Genomic DNA, 16,675 nt, shown 5'->3' with positions numbered 1-16,675 from the left:
AGGGACCTCATCTAGGAGCTTATAAGAGCAAGAGGCTAATTTATTCAGTGAGCACTTCATGAAGAGTCTGCAGGCCTGAGTTCTGGTTCTAGGCCTCCCACTTGCTTGCTGAATCTGAGAATGTCATTTTACCTCCCCAAGACTCAGTTTCTAAGTACTTGCAAATGATTGACAGTCTCTAAAGTTCCCTTTGCTCTGTTACTCTGTGGGTGAGAACTGTAGATGCTGTTCAGATATTAAAGCTGTCTCCTGGGGAGGATTTAGTTATTTTATTTTTTGTTTTGTAATTTTTTTGAGATGGAATTTCGCTCTTGTTGCCCAGGCTGGAGTGCAATGGCACGATCTCGGCTCACTCCAATCTCTGCCTCCCGAGTTCAAGTGATTCTCCTGCCTCAGCCTCCCCAGTAGCTGGTATTACAGGTGCCTGCCACCATGCCCAGCTAAGTTTTTGTATTTTTTTTTTAGTAGAGATGGGGTTTCACCATATTGGTCAGGCTGGTCTCGAACTCCTGACCTCAGGTGATCCACTTGCCTCAGCCTCCCAAAGTGCTGGGATTACAGGCATGAGCCATCGCGGCTGGCCGGATTTAGTTATTTTCAAAACCACATTAACTCCTTTAATCAATTGATGACTAATACAATAATGTTCATTTGCTTGATAGGGACTTGACCATTAACCACAGGCCAAGCATCATACAAGGTATGGGGATATCCCACAAATGAGATGCCTCCAGAGGGAGGCAAGTGTCAGAGAGGTGTTTCCACGGTGAGATGGAAGCCTTGCAGATGGAGGGACTGAAGGTCTCAGCATCTGGAAGGCTTTGGAGAGGAGGTGACATTTGAGAAGAGTGAGTTTGCAAGTGATGAAAAAGAGTGAAGTCACACAGGATATAATGAGATGTGGGATGGTCAGGGCTGGGAAGCTTGGCTGGTACCAAGTCAGGGAGGCTTCAACATGCTAAGAGCAGGTGACTGTGATTCATTAGTAACTCATCTCCAAACGTCCCCGGGGATTCAGACACTTACTCTTCCATCTTCCACCAAAGCAGCTCTGCTTCGATCTACCTCATTTCTACATTAGGGTTCCAGATAAGATTCTCCTTGAAAACAAGATTCCTATGCTTTGAAGGTGTTTTCTAGGTGTTGGGAGGCACTGAGAGTGTTAAACAGAGACAACTTGGTTAGATGTTCTTTAAGAAAATGGCTCTAACCCCAGGCCACACATCTAATTAAGTGCCACAGCCAGAACTTGAGTCTGGGCAGTCTGACCTCAGAGCCTTCCCTCTTAACCTACACCTCCATGGTGGTACAGATGGCATAGAAGGCATGGATGATGGGATGATGCTGTCCTAGAGTGATGCATGTAGCAGGTCAGAAAGATCAGGGTTGAAATCCTGACTCTCATTATTAACTGTCTGACCTTGGCACTCAGCTTCCTCATCTATAAAATGCATTCCCTTTTGTACTTGGCCTTGCTGCTGAGAGTGACCAAATTACTTCCTGTTTTACAGCCATCCCAGAGAGGCACACCTGTGTCAAAAGGCATCAACAGTAACTCATCTAGTGTGATGATTTCTGTGGACCTCAGCTCTTTTGTCAAGAGCCAGCAGTGGGAAGAGCTCTTCTATGCCCCAGTAGGGCTTTATCAGGTATTTCTGAGGCCAGGTGGCTGCCCGTAGATCTTAGTGTATCTCTGTTCTGTTCTCTGCATCGTTTCTGCCAGGCAGGGCATTCTGAATAGAAGAACATTCTCCAAGCAAAAGCCAAGGTGGCTTTTGTGACTCCATACTAGTGCTTCCCAAACCTTAATGTGCAGATGGATCACCTGGGACTCTTATTAAAATGCCGATTCTGGGTCAGTAGGTCTGGTGTGGCACCTGAGATTCTGCATTTTAAAGAATCTCCTGGCCGGGCATGGTGGCTCACGCCTGTAATCCCAGAACTTCGGGAGGCCAAGGCGGGCAGATCACGAGGTCAGGAGATCGAGACCGTCCTGGCTAACACGGTGAAACCCCGTCTCTACTAAAAATACAAAAAATTAGCCAGGCTTGGTGGTGGGTGCCTGTAGTCCCAGCTACTTGGGAGGCTGAGGCGGGAGAATGGTGTGAACCCGGGAGGCAGAGCTTGCAGTGAGCCGAGATCACACCACTACACTCCAGCCTGGGCGACAGAGCGAGACTCCATATAAAAAAAAAAAATCTTCTAGGTGATTCCCCAGTTGGCTTCTAGATTAGACTTAGCTTTGTCCAAAATAACCTTCTGTGATGATGGAAATGTCGCAGATCTGCACTGTCCAATATGGTGGCCACTAGCCTCCTGTGACTACTGAACATTAGTGTGCCTGGGCAACTGAATTTTAAATTTTATTTAATTTTAATTAATTTTAATTTAAATAGCCTTATGTGACTGGTGGCTCCCTTAAAGGACAGTGGAGTCCTAGAGTGTGGATTATTTCATCCTTGCTACTTTGGCATGGATGAATCAGTCGTGGGGCCTGGTGCTTCCGCAGTGTAGACAGTGACTGCTGCTGCAGCTTAGAACGTAATTTCCACTTGTCCTTTCTCACCTTCCCTCCCACACCCAGACCATGATCGCTGTCTGCATTTAGCAATCCTTCCAAAATTCAAGTCCCCTTGGGGTAAGAGTATGTACAAAATTGTATTTATTCTTTAAAATGGGGGTCCCAGAGAGTAAGGACAGAAAGCTCCGATCAAGGGAAGAATTGTTTATTGCTCTAAATTGGGGTTAGAAAAGACTAGAGCCAAATTATCCCCTATGCAATGAAACTTGATTTTTTAAATGTTTGCTTACTTGAGTTCTCAAACTACAAAAACCTCCTGGGATATTACCAAATACCTTAGGGACCACCATCCATACAAAACTCTACGTGGTCGTCACCCGGCCACATAAAGAAGGAAGTAGCAACACATAGCATATCGCTGTTCGATTGATCTTCCAAAAATATGTCTCCTCTCCTCTCTGTGAAACACCATCACTGGATTCCCCACCTCTGTTGCCTGCATGATAGTGCCAAAACTCTTTAATAAGGGACTTAAGCCTCTTGACTCCCTAGTCCTTATCTATTTTTCTAATCTTTTTTTCCCCTGGCTTATATTCTGTGCTCATCCAACTGGTCTTGCCTATTTTGCCACGTATGTTTCACCTTCTGACAATGCCACGCCCCTTCCACCCAACCCATGTGGAATCTTCTTATCCTTCAAAGTTCAGCTTAAGCATCACCCCTTCTAAGAATCCTTTTCTTCATCCCACAGGCATTCCTTCCTCTGTGGCCCTCCCATCACAGTCCTGAGTCCTTTGCCATTGCCCTCATATGAAACGTGAAAGATCGTGGGTTGATATTTACCTTCTCTTGTGGCTTACCTTCTCTTGGGTCCAGATTCTATGCCTTCTTCTCTCCAGCTCTTACCACATTATGATATGTTTTTGTGGTGACTGATTAAGTGACTCTCTAAAAGCAGACTCCATAGGCAATACAAATAAAATATGCCATTTACTGAAAATTTGATATATGCCAGGTCTTGAGTAACCAGTGGTATTTTAACTGATTTAATGCTCAGAAAACGTTATGAGATTGGTGTTTTTTTATAAAAAAAAAAAAAAACTTATTTTAGGTTTGGTGTTATTTTTAATCCCATTTTACAGATGAGAAAATAAAGGCTTGGAGAAGTTAAGAACAACTCAAGGTTGTTAAGGCAGTAAGTGGTAGCACTGGGCTTAGAATCAGGCAACTGACTCCAAACCTACGCTTATCACTGTAACTCACTATTTCCTCTGAATGATAATGGGACATTATTATATAATAAAAAGTGTATAGTCTTGGAGTCAGACTTTCAAGTTCTCGCTGTACTACCTACAAATATGCAACTTGGGCAAGTTACGTAACCTCAACAATCCCATCTGGAAATGGGCCAATCATACCTACCTCACAGGACTGTGATGCCAGTTAAAGGAGATCTTAGTGTTAAGCAGCTAGCTCAGTGCCTGGCCATGCACAGGGCCACCGAAGGGGTTGATTTGGGCAGTGAGGAGCTTGATGATTGGCTCCTAGGTGCATTTCTTTCCGGCTTTTTTTCTCCCCTCCCTAGCCCTAAGTGGAGCTTTTTCTGGTTCATTCTGAGTTAAGAACATTCCACTTTTTCTTTGATTCTAGGGAAACCATGTGGCCATCCGTTACGTTGGTGACCAAGCAGAAGCCTGGGTTAGGAAGCCGATTGTGCTACAGGAAATACAGCTGGTGAGGCCCCCTGCCCAGGGTCAGTGGAGAGACAAAGCAGTGATGCTCTCTGCCCCTCCTCTGCCAGCTCCCTGGTTCCAAAGGAGCAGAGATGGGAGGCTGCTTCCCTTAACGTGACCCATCTCTCCCTCCCCTCGACAGCCCAGGCTTTGAATCTCAGACCCCTAGCCTCTCCCAGGCACCTGAAGCCTGGGATCATTCCTACCTCTGTTTTTTCCCCATCATTCTTCCTGGCCTTGATTCTGGCTCTTCATCCTCTGTGTCTGTGATGGCTGCTTGCCTACCTACCAGCCTTGAACCTGGTACTTGGAGGGAGTCAGTTTCATGGGCCTGACTTCCTGCTCCTTCTCTGTGATCTGTTGTGGGCCCCACATTGGCATTGACAGCCATAAGCATGGAAGCAGGGCTGAGTCCATTTACTGTGACGTGGTTGAGTTAATCACCATGCCTGAGGTTAGACTTTGATCATTCCTCTGATTTATTTGCTGCAGACAGACTTCCTGGGTTTACCTCCCAGCTCTGCCACTTATAGGTGTTACTTTACGTTACCTTTCAGTGGCAGTTCCCTTATTTGTAAAATGGGATCTGTAACAGTTCTTATCTAACAAGGTCTTTATAAGAATTGACTGAAAATATGCAAAGCACATAGCATGGTCCTGGACATAGAGACACACTCTATACATGAGCTATTGTAACCATGATTATTTCCAGATGGGTGAATTAAGGCACGAGAGCATTGTTCCTTTCTTTGGTATTTGCACCGAACCACCTAACATCTGCATTGTCACCCAGTATTGCAAAAAAGGAAGTCTTAAGATAAGCAAAACAGTAAAATGCTCCTTAGCTTTGATTAGTGGTAGATAATAAAGAAGTTTCTCAGTGCCCTCTGCTATTCATCCAAGGTCAGTTCCTCTCTGTTCTAGTTGCAAGACCTGAATTATCTTGTCAGGCTACCTTCTGGGAATCAAATTAGCCAAATGTCTGCTTCTTTTGTTCTGGGGGAAAACTGAGCTTGGTTTCTTCTCTTAGGATGTTATGGCTACTCTTGAACTGTGTTCCTGGACCCATCCTATTATGGTATGTGACGACAGCTTTCTGTCAGGAACAAGGAAGTGTTTCCAAAACTCGAGACTGCATGCATTCTCAATATTGAGTCAGGTTATGGTATCTCCTGGGAAGATTTCCAGTTGTTAGATTTAATGTTTTCTGCCCCACATTGCGTTAGTTCTGGCCAAAAATATAAGCTATATTAGAGTCAAATCTGTTCAATCGTTAAAGCTCACTGTGCTTCAGGTTGAGTCACTAGGAATCTTTTGAATTACTGTGTTTTTCAGGATGTTTTGAGAAACTCGGATCATGAAATGGATTGGATATTCAAACTCTCATTTGCATACGACATAGTCAATGTAAGTATAACACAAACTTACCAAAGAATGAATATGATAGTGTTTTTGAGTTGTTGTGTCTTGAATTAAACTGTAATTTTTCTTGAAAATGTTGGACCTCTTCAGATCTCCTCTTCAGAGTGATTCCAGCTCTAAAATCTATCACTTCTATCTGATTTTTTCTTTTCTTCTTCCTTGATTACAGATAAATATATAGAGAGGAAAGTATTTTATGCTAAAGTTGGAATGGATGCTAAGTTTACCCAATCAGAAAAGAGCAGAGTATTTACATTGTAGGGTAGAACTTTCTATCTCAAAGGGTATCTCATCACTAGGTTGTAAATTGGACTGGGGGAAGTGATTCCTGATATTCTTCCCTGCTCTTCAGCCCCTGATTTCTTTCCCTAGGAAATGGGGATGCCACATTAACCACATAGCTGCTGACCTAAGAGGTGGGCCAGAGATGCTGATCTGAGGAGGTAGAATCTTTGCTTTGGCACAGGGGACTATGGTGGCTGCAAAGAAGGGAATAATAGTAACACTAAAATATATAGAGTGCCTACTTTGGGCCAGGCACTTTCCAGTACTTTGTATATATTAATTTATTGAATTCTCACAAGAATATAAGGTAGATCTATTGTTACTTTTATTTTACAGATTAAAAAAACACAAAGCACAGAAAGTTCCTATGACCTTCCTGAAGTCTCATGGCTGTGAAATACTAGAGTTAGGATTCAAACCCAGGCATTTTCAAGTCCTATACCCTTAACCACTGTACCATACTGCCTCTCAGTAGGAAGCACTAGAGCTTGCTTTTGTGTTTTACCACAGGGAGAAGTCAGTCTCACAACTAGAAGCCAATTAGGGGCTTGGGGGGCATGTAATTCAGAGGGAGTTGGAGAGAGACCAATTCCTGCCTGTTGCCAGGAAGGCAGTGGAAATGCTGAGAAGTGGCAGCTGGATCCAAAGCCCAAGGTGACACTGTCTTGAAGGGCCATGCCTTAGGTATAAGCTGGTGATGAGGGATGGAGAGGGCAGGAGAGGGAGGAGATTCGCTGTAGGGCGAGCCATGTCAGTGTGGACCAGCATCCTGAGGCTGCTGTCTCCCACCTGCGCTAAATCCAGCTGTTCTTTCTTAAGCTTGCTGCCTATACTTTTACCACCAGAAGTGACAAAGCCAGTGACCTGGGAGTCAGTCCGGTGAGGAAACCTCTCAGTCATGGGCAGCACGGTGAAGGGTGGTGGTCCACTGCTAGTCATTAGTCCAACCATCAATCAACCAACAGACTCCTGTGGGGAAGACTCATCTGGGTGTTGAGAGGGCAAAAAGGATGAAACACAAGCTGTGCCCTCCTGGATTAATGGGCCACTGACTTATTGAGTGATTTTGCCAGGCCACTTCCCCTCTCTAGACCTTGACCTCCACGTAGGTAGAATGAATGAGGCTGGCCCAATTGAAGTCTAAGGGCTTTCCTTCAACAAGGATTTTATTGCTTTTTGTTTCTAGGGAGCTGAGTCCTATATCTCTGTGAGACTTTGATTTCCTAGGCTTTAGCAGGAAGCCAGCAGATTGTTACAAAGCAAGGTCAATAGACAGAAGCGTCTCTGTGATTGGGTCTTCATGGGCAACCCTGGACCACCACTGTTATTATTTCATTAAAATTTTATTGAGCATCTGTTAAGAGTCTATCCTACTCTGGTCACTTTTGTAGGAAGAAAGGACTTGTTTCCAGCTTTGGATGGCTTAAAAGCTAGGGAAAAAATAGTCTGGAGATGTACATATAAAATTCTTTAAGTGGCAGTGGTTGTAAACTGGGAGGATGCGACATTGGCATCTTTTCCTACCCTGGGATCTTCTCTCCTTCCCTTCACCCACTTATTCCTTCTCTTCCCACCGAGCACAAAGAAGTATTCTGGACTCCAATTATCTGCCTCCTGCCCCCATCAAAACAGCCAACATCATTTATATTGGAAGTGAAGAGTAAGCTAGTAAGTAAGTTCTCACCAAGCCATGAATGACTAACAGATTTGACCTTTTTAGTGTAGGCATCAGATTTCAAGAAGCATTAACCCAAAGGTTTCTCTGGAAAAACGCTATGGCGGGTGGGCATGGCACTTTGAGGGGGAAGAGCTCCCTGGTGGTCATCACCTACTCTAGCTCACTGAGTCTACCCTCTACTCTGTGCCAGGAAAACAGAGGACAGCTTGGCATTTTGCTTTGGAAGGATCATTACCTCCTGAGATGGAGTGTGCACATTCTGGGATCATGTAGGGCCACTACTGATGACACAATAGGCTAGATCAAGGCACAGGTAGCCCTTTGAGGTTAATTACTCTGCCAATGTTCTTTGAAAGGGGACTGCGAGTAACAGAAAATGTACTGTACTCTTAGAGCCTTGCCATGGGTCTGGGCATTGGGCCAAGCTCCGTGGGGGCGATTGTACTTTGGAAACAAGTCTCTCTGTGTCTATTTGATCAGCACCTCCTCTGTATCAGGTATCAGAGAGACTCTGAGATGCCATAGACATTTCAAGGCAACAAACATATATTGATCAAGCGCCTAATTTGGATCAGACCCGATTCTGGGCGTAGGAGGCACAGACGAATGAGCCTCATTGTCCTGTCCCCAAAAAGTTCAACCCAGTTGGGCAAGCCTGGGAAGGAGTTTGGAGAGTATAATACTCTTCTTGAGTTACAAATAGGCCTTCATGTCTAAATAAGAGAAGTCTTGATGGATTAAGAGGATGAAGGACAATTCAGCAAAGAAGTTGTCGTTGAAGTTTGAACCCTGACTGCCACTTACTGGCCAGGTGACCTTAACAACCCTGGGCCTCAGTTTTCCTGTGTGTAAAGATAACATCAGTACCTGACTCATAGGGTTGTGTGAGGACTAATGTATGCAAAATGCTTAGTGCCATGCCTTCCCTGTAACAGGCGTCCAGTAAATGTTGATTGTTAGTAGTAGCAATAGTATTATCACGATCATAGATAATTCTGTTACTTGTACTAAAAGAAGTACATATTCTTGTTTTAATTTCGCCAACACTCCTATGGGGCAAGTCTGCACTGTCCAAATATGATAGCCACCAGCCACATGTGGATAATGAGCACTGCAATTGTAGCTAGTTCAATTTGAGATGTGCTATAAAGTTTATACTGGATTTTGTAGACTTAGCAAAAAAAAAATATAAAATATCTTGCTAATATATTTATGTTGATTACTTGCTGAAATAAGATTTTTCAATACATTGGGTTAAATAAAACATTATAAAATACATTTCACCTGTTTGGTTTATAACATGGCTGCTAAAAATGTAAAAATACACATGTGGCTTGTATTATGTTTTTATTGGACAGTGATCTCAATAATTAGCAAATAACTCCATTATTAATTCATTTTTAACTCCAATAGTAGTAATATTGGAGTAACATGATCTCCATTTCCAAGAGGGAAAAAGTGAGGCTTAGTGAGGTGAAGTCATCTGTCCAGCTGGTAAGACGCAGATTGGGATTTGTAGCCAGTCTGTCTCCAAAGGCTGTGTTTGCTCTTCCATGCGATGCTTCCTTCCTGCTAAGTACCAGAGAGTACAGATATAGGGCCCAGAGGTAGGAGTGCTGTCTGCCACCCAGGAATTTCCAGTAGGGCAAGAAATGTAGCTAACAGACAGATGATTGAACTGATACTGGTGGGCTAGGGGAGGTCCCCAAATGCTGGTGGGACCTTGACCCCAGCCAGTGTGCAAGCTCTTAACACCACTGTGAGAAGGAATTCAAGGATAAATCAGAAAGTAGTGAAAGTATGGAGATTTACTGCAAAGTGAAGAGTATACACTCAGGAAAGGGGAGTGTGGGCAGACTTGAGAGAGAGTCATGCAATGGAATTTGGGGCTTCTACCTTCATGAGTTTCTTTAACCAAGGGGTAGAACATTCATGAGGATTCCTGGAAAAAGGTGGAGATTTCTGGGAACTGTGATGTTACCCATTTTTACATTAAATATGGCTGTTCCTGGGACTGTTGTGGCACTGGTGGGTGTGTGACCTAGTATGTTAATGAGCTTATAATAAGGTCCCAGGTGAAACTTGGGTCAAATCCAGCACCATGTTGGATCCAGTTGGTCTTAGCTGGCTTGGCCCACACCCTGTTCTTTTCAGGGTCTTATCAGCCCTGAAAATAATGGCTTATGCAGCTATTTCAATTCCTTTTTGCTAGTCATGTGTAACTGCCTGGAATTTTCTGTTCTCCTGCAGCCACCCTGTGTTATTCCTGTCTCAGAGCTGCCAAAAGTGCATAAAATCTGGCATGTAAATAATAAATCCTTTCATAGCTCTATTTGCTCTCTGATAATATACATAAAAATCATACATTTCCATCAAGATAGAAAATAAAGACATGCATGCCATCTCTTGGAGAGGAATGCACACCCAGAATTCCAAGCGCCCCTCAGCATGTCATTTTCACCCTAATGGAGGGAGCTCTGTTAAAATCCTAGAATATAAAATCGTTGACTGTAAAATATCTCATACTTGGGGTAGGCGTGGCACTAGCAAAGGCAGGAGGAAAGCAGAAAAAAACCTTGTGTGTATCAGGGACAGTCCTGTTGAATGGAGAGGTCTCCTGCTGGAATCAGAGAACTCTGGATCAGACACAGGTCTCAGCTGATTTCAAGCTTGGACCTTAGCCTATTGGAGCCTCCCTGGGGAAGTCCCAGAGGCAGCCCCAGCCAAGCCCCTCCAGGTCCAGTTGAGTGGGTGGCAATTTCAAAATGTGATTCAATGTTACCATCTAAAAACAAATAAGGCATTTTGATAAAGGAACATGGGGTAGGGGGTGGAGAGTGATTGGGGCAGGGGTGGGGGCATGTATCCATTCTCCTGGATGTTTTCGGTATTATCTCATATTTCTTTGTTGTTGTTGTTATTTATTTTTTGAGATGGAGCCTCACTTTATTGCCCAGGCTGGAGTGCAGTGTCGGGATCTAGGCTCACTGCAACCTCTGCCTTCTGGGTTCAAGTGATTCTGATTCTCATGCCTCAGCCTCCAGAGTACCTGGAATTACAGGCACCCACCACCACGTCCAGCAAATGTTTATATTTTTAGTGGACATGGGGTTTCACCATGTTGGGCAGGCTGGTCTTGAACTCCTGACCTTGAGTGATCCACCTGCCTCAGCCTCCCAGAATGCTGGGATTATAGGCATGAGCTGCCCAGCCCCTATCCCATTTTTTTTTTTTTTTTTTTTTTTTTTTTTTGAGACAGAGTCTCACTCTGTCGCCCAGGCTGGAGTGCAATGGCATGATCTCAGCTCACTGCAACCTCCACCTCCTGGGTTCAAGCGATTCTCCTGCTTCAGCCTCCTGAGTAGCTGGGATTACAGGCGCGTGCCACCATGCCAGGCTAATTTTTGTATTTTTAGTAGAGACAGGGTTTCACCATGTTGGTCAGGCTGGTCTTGAACTCCTGACCTCTTGATCCGCCCACCTCGGCCTCCCAGAGTGCTGGGATTACAGGCATGAGCCACCGTGCCTGGCCCTTATCCCATATTTCTAATGCAATATTGGCCTCAGGGCTCTGGCTCAGGTGGGATAGTGACTTGGCCTGTCAGCACTGCTGGAGGAAGAGATGCACCCCTGTGCTGGTGAAGCTGCTTGTTGTCTGGGGTAAATACCTGAGGTTCATGGTATCACGCCAAGGAAATTGAGTACTCAGACACCCAAGAAATGGGTTTAGGAGCACAGTTTTAATAAGCAAAAGAAAGAGAAAGGAGAATAGCTCCCTCACTTATGAGAGAGAGGGGGCCCACAGCGAAGTGCACCAGATTTTATAGACTGGCTTGAGGAGGCAGTGTCTGATTTACATAGGGCCCAAAGATTGATTGGACCAGGTGTGACGTTTACATAGCCAGCGATGAAGCTGGCTTCCCCACCTTAATCTTCTATTATGCAAATGAAATCTTTGCCTGCCTGGCGCCATGTTGCCTACTCCTTACCGTACGCGTGGTTTACAAAGAAAAGGGACGATGGAGCCCCTATCTGAACATGTCTAGTCCCTAGGTAGCCCCTTTCCTATTAGCACAACTGCAGGCATTCACCCATGCAAGCTTCTAGCTGCTTTTCTATGTCTGCAGCTTGATTTTACAGGCTGCTCTTTGTTAGAAAAGAAAATGATTTGGGGGCTGTCACACGTGTCCGTATAGAAGACCACCTAAACAGGCTTTGTGTGAGCAACAAGGCTGTTTATTCACTTGGATGCAAGTGGGCTGAGTCCAAAAAGAGAGTCAGTGAAGGGAGGTAGGAGAGGGGTAGCTTTATAGAACTGGGGTAGGCAGTGGAAAGTTACAGTTAGAGGTGGTTATCTATTGTTAGCAGGGGAGGGGGTCACAAGGTGTATGGTGGGGAGATCATAAGACTCATTGTCCAGAAGAAGAATGTCACAGGGTCGATTGATCAGTTGGGGCAGGGTAGGAACAAGTCATAATGGTAGAATGTCATAAGGTGGGTTAATTAGTTAAGGCAGGAACTGGCTGTTTCACTTCTTTGTGGTGTTCCAGCTACTCCAGACTTCTTGGCTCCTGCAGGCCATCTGGACATACATGTGCAGGTCACAGGGGTTACAATGGCTGAGCTTTGGCTCAGAGGCCTGACGGGCTGCTTTCCATTTAAAGGAAGACCTTACCGAGGACTCCCATACACTCACTAAGTGTCTAAATAATTTCTTTATTAACTGTTTTTTTGTTTTGTTTTGTTTTTTTTGAGACGGAGTCTCGCTTTGTCGCCCAGGCTGGAGTGCAGTGGCACAATCTTGGCTCACTGCAAACTCTGCCTCCCGAGTTCAAGTGATTCTCCTGCCTTGGCCTCCCAAGTAGCTAGGATTACAGGCGCAGACACCATGCCTGGCTAATTTTTGTATTTTTAGTAGAGGGGGTTTCACCATATTGGTCAGGCTGGTCTTGAACTCCTGACGTTGTGATCCACCCACCTCGGCCTCCCAAACTGCTGAGATTCCAGGCGTGAGTCATCGTGCCCAGCCTCTTTCTAACTCTTATATCACTGGTGCCCAAGAGGCCCAAGACCCTGTCCTTGGGTTCACTTCTCTGTTCAGGATGTTCCCCCCACCCCATTCCTCCCTGGGACCTCCTCATAGCCCCTCCCACACATGACTTCACTGCCCCTTCTCAGTTAGATTGTGTCATTGTGTAATTACACATTGGGGTTGTGTCATTGTGCGGGGGGAGTATGTGCTTTGACCCTCCTTCCTCCCTCTTCCCTCCTCCCCCTTTTTATCTCCCATCACCCAGGGCACAGGAAAGACGAAAATCTAGTGGTTTAGAAGAAGCTGGGCTTCTAACCCAATCCCACCTGGGTTTATATCCCAGCTCTGGTCCTGACTTCTTGGGAGCGATTTAACACTCCAAATTTACTCATCCTAGCCTGATCACTAGGATGTATTTATTTTAAGCTGGCCTGGCCTTCTTGGCTTCACACTAAGGAGCTGGAAATAGTTTTCTCCATTTTGGGTGTCCATTGGGTGTCCATTTGGGTGTCCCAGCCCCAGTTGACTCCAGGGACAAGGGGCTATGCTGGTGGCTCCTGAACAAATGAACACAGAGATGGGTGCATCCCCTGCCCCAGGCCCCTCTGTCTGTGTTTCTGTCCATCTGTCTCTCTGCCTTGGTTCCTTCCAGCAGTGTTATCAGCACCTGGTCTGCCTCATTTGCTCATTTTCACCCTTGCAGGGCATGCTGTTCCTCCACAGGAGCCCCCTGGGCTCCCACGGCAACCTGAAACCTTCCAACTGCCTGATGGATGGTCGGCTGCAGGTGAAGCTGTCGTGATTCGGACTGTGGGAACTCAAGCATGGCTAAAAATACAGAACATATGATGAGACAGTGACCAACCACTCAGGTAACCTTTGGTTGATCTTGCACCCACTAGCTATTGGCAGCATGGTCAGAGGTTCCTGGCTCCATCTTTGCTTCCTGATGCTCATCTGTACAGGTATCCACAGGTGGGCCTTCCTCTGGAGCTGATGATATGTGGCTGTTCCGTTCAACTGAGGAGAACGAGAAAAAAAAAAAGTCTCTGCAGGTGGCATGAGTTCGTGCGGTGATGTCTGGGTTTGGAGACTGGTTCTCGTCCTAGCTCAGCTGGGCCATCTGGAGCAACTATTGCCCCTCTCTTTAGTTCTCTTTGTTCCTTCCCACATTCATCCTATGTTCTCAGCTTAGAACATAAGATCCGCCAGATATTTTAGAGATAATCGGGTTCCGTAGTTCTCTCTCTTCTAGGTCCTGGTCCCTCTACCCCCAACCAACTATCAACTGAATCAGAATATCTGAAGATGGGGTCTTGGCATCTGAATTGTTTTTTAAATGCTCCCAAGTAATTCTGCTGTGCATCTGAAGACAAAACCACTGCCTCAAGTCCACTTTTCCCTTCCCTATGTGCCAAGTGGGGTTCGATGACTCTTCCTACCTGTCCAGTTAATTGAATGCCTTGGATTCGTACCTCTGCATGTATCCTGGGCTCTCCTGAGACCAGTGTTCTCAGCCCTGATCCCCTTTTTGCTGGAGCAGCATGTCACCAGCAGCCTTTTTGTGTCAATTTGGGAGGTTTCTATATCATATGATAGGATGATGTCTTACAGAAGGACAAGGGGGATGGGAATGGTGGCTTATGCTTGAAATCCCAGCACTTTGGAGGCTCGGGTAGGAGGATTGCTTCAGTCCAGGAGTTTGAGACCAGCCTGGACAACATAGTGAGACGCTCCCGCCCCACCATCTATACTTAGAAAAATTAGCTGGTGTGGTGACATGAGGCTGAGGTAGGAGGATCACTTGAGCCTGGGAGGTCAAGGCTGCAGTGAACTGTGATTGTGCCGCTGCACTCCAGCCTTTAGAGACCCCGTCAAAAAAAAAAAAAAAAAAGGGGATGGGGAGAAATTTTGTTTTTATTATTAATTAATTAATTAATCTTGAGACAGAGTCTCACTCTGTTGCCCAGGCTAGAGTGCAGTGGCATAATCTTGGCTCATTGCAACCTCCACCTCCTGGGTTCAAGCAATTCTCATGCCTCAGCCTCCCGATGTAGCTGAGGATCACAGGCATGCACCACCACGCCTGACTAATTTCTGTAATTTTAATAGAGACGGGGTTTTGTCATGTTGGCCAGGCCAGTCTTGAATTCCCGATCTCAAGTGATTTGCTTTCCTCAGCCTCCCAAAGTGCTGGGATTACAGGCGTGAGCCACCGTGCCTGGCCAAGACCTGCTAGCAGCTGTCCTAGTTCCCCTTCTGCATCCCCTAATGTATATCTTTTGTTTTAATGACTATTACCTATAATGACATAAGCCTATAGACTTCACTGCAAAAAAGGAGGTGTGTAAAATATCCAGAAGAGACCAATAAATCTATAGAGACAGAATGCAGGTTGGTGGTGGTTACCAGGGGTTGGGGGTCAGGATAACAGGGAGAAACTGCTTCATGAGTAAGGAGTTGACTTTGGAGTGATGGAAATGTTTCGGAGCTAGACAGAGGTGGTGGTTGCACAACATCGTGAATGTGCTAAATGCCACTGAATTGTTCATTTAAAATGGTTAATTTTTTTTTTTTGAGATGGAATCTGGATCTGTTGCTCAGGGTGGAGGGCAGTAGTGCAACCTCGACTCACTGCAACCTCTGCGTGCTGGGTTCTAGTGATTCTTCTGCCTCAGCCCCCCGAGTAGCTGGGATTACAGATGTGTTCCACCATGCCCGGCTAATTTTTGTATTTTTATTTATTTTTATTATTTATTTATTTATTTGAGACAGAGTTTTGCTCTTGTTGCCCAGGCTAGAGTGCAATGGCGCGATCTTGGCTCACCACAACCTCCGCCTGCTGGGTTCAAGCGATTCTCCTGCCTCAACCTCTCCAGGTGCTGGGATTACAGGTATGCACCACCACACCCGGCTAATTTTGTATTTTTGGGAGAGATGGGGTTCCTCCATGTTGGTCAGGCTGGGCTTGAACTCCTGACCTCAGGTGATCCACCTGCCTTGGCCACCCAAAGTACTGGGATTATAGACGTGAGCCACCATGCCCAGCAATTTTTGTATTTTTAATAGAGGAGTTTCACCATGTTGGCCAGGCTGGTCTGGAACCCCTGACCTCAATTTATCCTCCCACCTCGGCCTCCCAAAGTGCTGGGATTACAGGTGTGAACTACGCCTGGCCTAAAATGGTTAATTTTATGTTCTATGAATCGTACCACAATTGTTTTTAAAAATAAAGGCAATACAGAGAAGGAACTTGAACATGAAAACCAGCTGTAATTTTAGTCTTGAGTAAACCACCGTTAACATGTTAGCGCACATCCTTCCTGCTAATTTTCTCTATATTCACACACATGGACCCCTGTTTGCTCTTCAAATCAGACAACATTGGGGCTGATGGCTCAGGGCTGGATGCCTTCCTTTCTCCTGTGCCCCAAAGGATGAAGAGGTGGCTTTTCCTGTTTTGCCTGGCAGTACCCTCTCCATGCGGACATCCCATTCTTTTGCAGAGCTCTACTGGACTGCCCCAGAGCTGCTGCGGTTCCCGGAGATGCCCTGGTCGGGTACCCCGCAAGGAGATGTTTACAGCTTCGCCATTCTGATGAGGGAGCTGATCTACCATTGGGACCACGGGCCCTTTGATGACCTCCACGAGGCACTGGATGGTAAAGCGGGACAGCCTGCTTGGGAGGTTTTGGTCGTGTGGGCTAGCTTTGAAATGCTGGTTTTTAAAATTAATTGTTTTATTAATATACAATTTATTCCATTATTTTTTATCGAAAAATTCATGCTCTTTCCCAGCAAGCAGTCTCAGAAAAAAATTAAAGAAAAATAAAAATTCATATTCTTTTTTTAAATTAGAAAATGAATTGCATTTTGGTTACCAAAAAAATCAAGGGACCCCAAATTATATAACTTGTTTTGTTACAGCAGCCAGAGGGATCCTATTAGAAAATGAGGCAGATTATGTCACTTCTCTATCAGAAGCCTCCCCTGGCTTCCCATCT

At 45.3% G+C, this 16,675-nt stretch overlaps 1 protein-coding gene across 1 annotated transcript in view; it reads left to right on the top strand.

Moving 5' to 3' along the window:
* LOC466203 (guanylate cyclase 2G-like) overlaps window positions 1-16,675 on the top strand; it is a 34,896-nt gene that overhangs the window by 2,389 nt on the left and 15,832 nt on the right. Inside the window, 5 exon segments of the mRNA XM_024346622.3 lie at window positions 1,512-1,649; window positions 4,172-4,255; window positions 5,590-5,661; window positions 13,375-13,543; window positions 16,178-16,333. Of these exon segments, the coding sequence (XP_024202390.3) occupies window positions 1,512-1,649; window positions 4,172-4,255; window positions 5,590-5,661; window positions 13,375-13,543; window positions 16,178-16,333 (619 nt within the window).

Source organism: Pan troglodytes, chromosome 8 (genome assembly GCF_028858775.2).
Source record: "Pan troglodytes isolate AG18354 chromosome 8, NHGRI_mPanTro3-v2.0_pri, whole genome shotgun sequence".
Taxonomy (NCBI): Eukaryota; Metazoa; Chordata; class Mammalia; order Primates; family Hominidae; genus Pan; species Pan troglodytes.
This window is presented reverse-complemented; position numbering and strand designations above follow the sequence as displayed.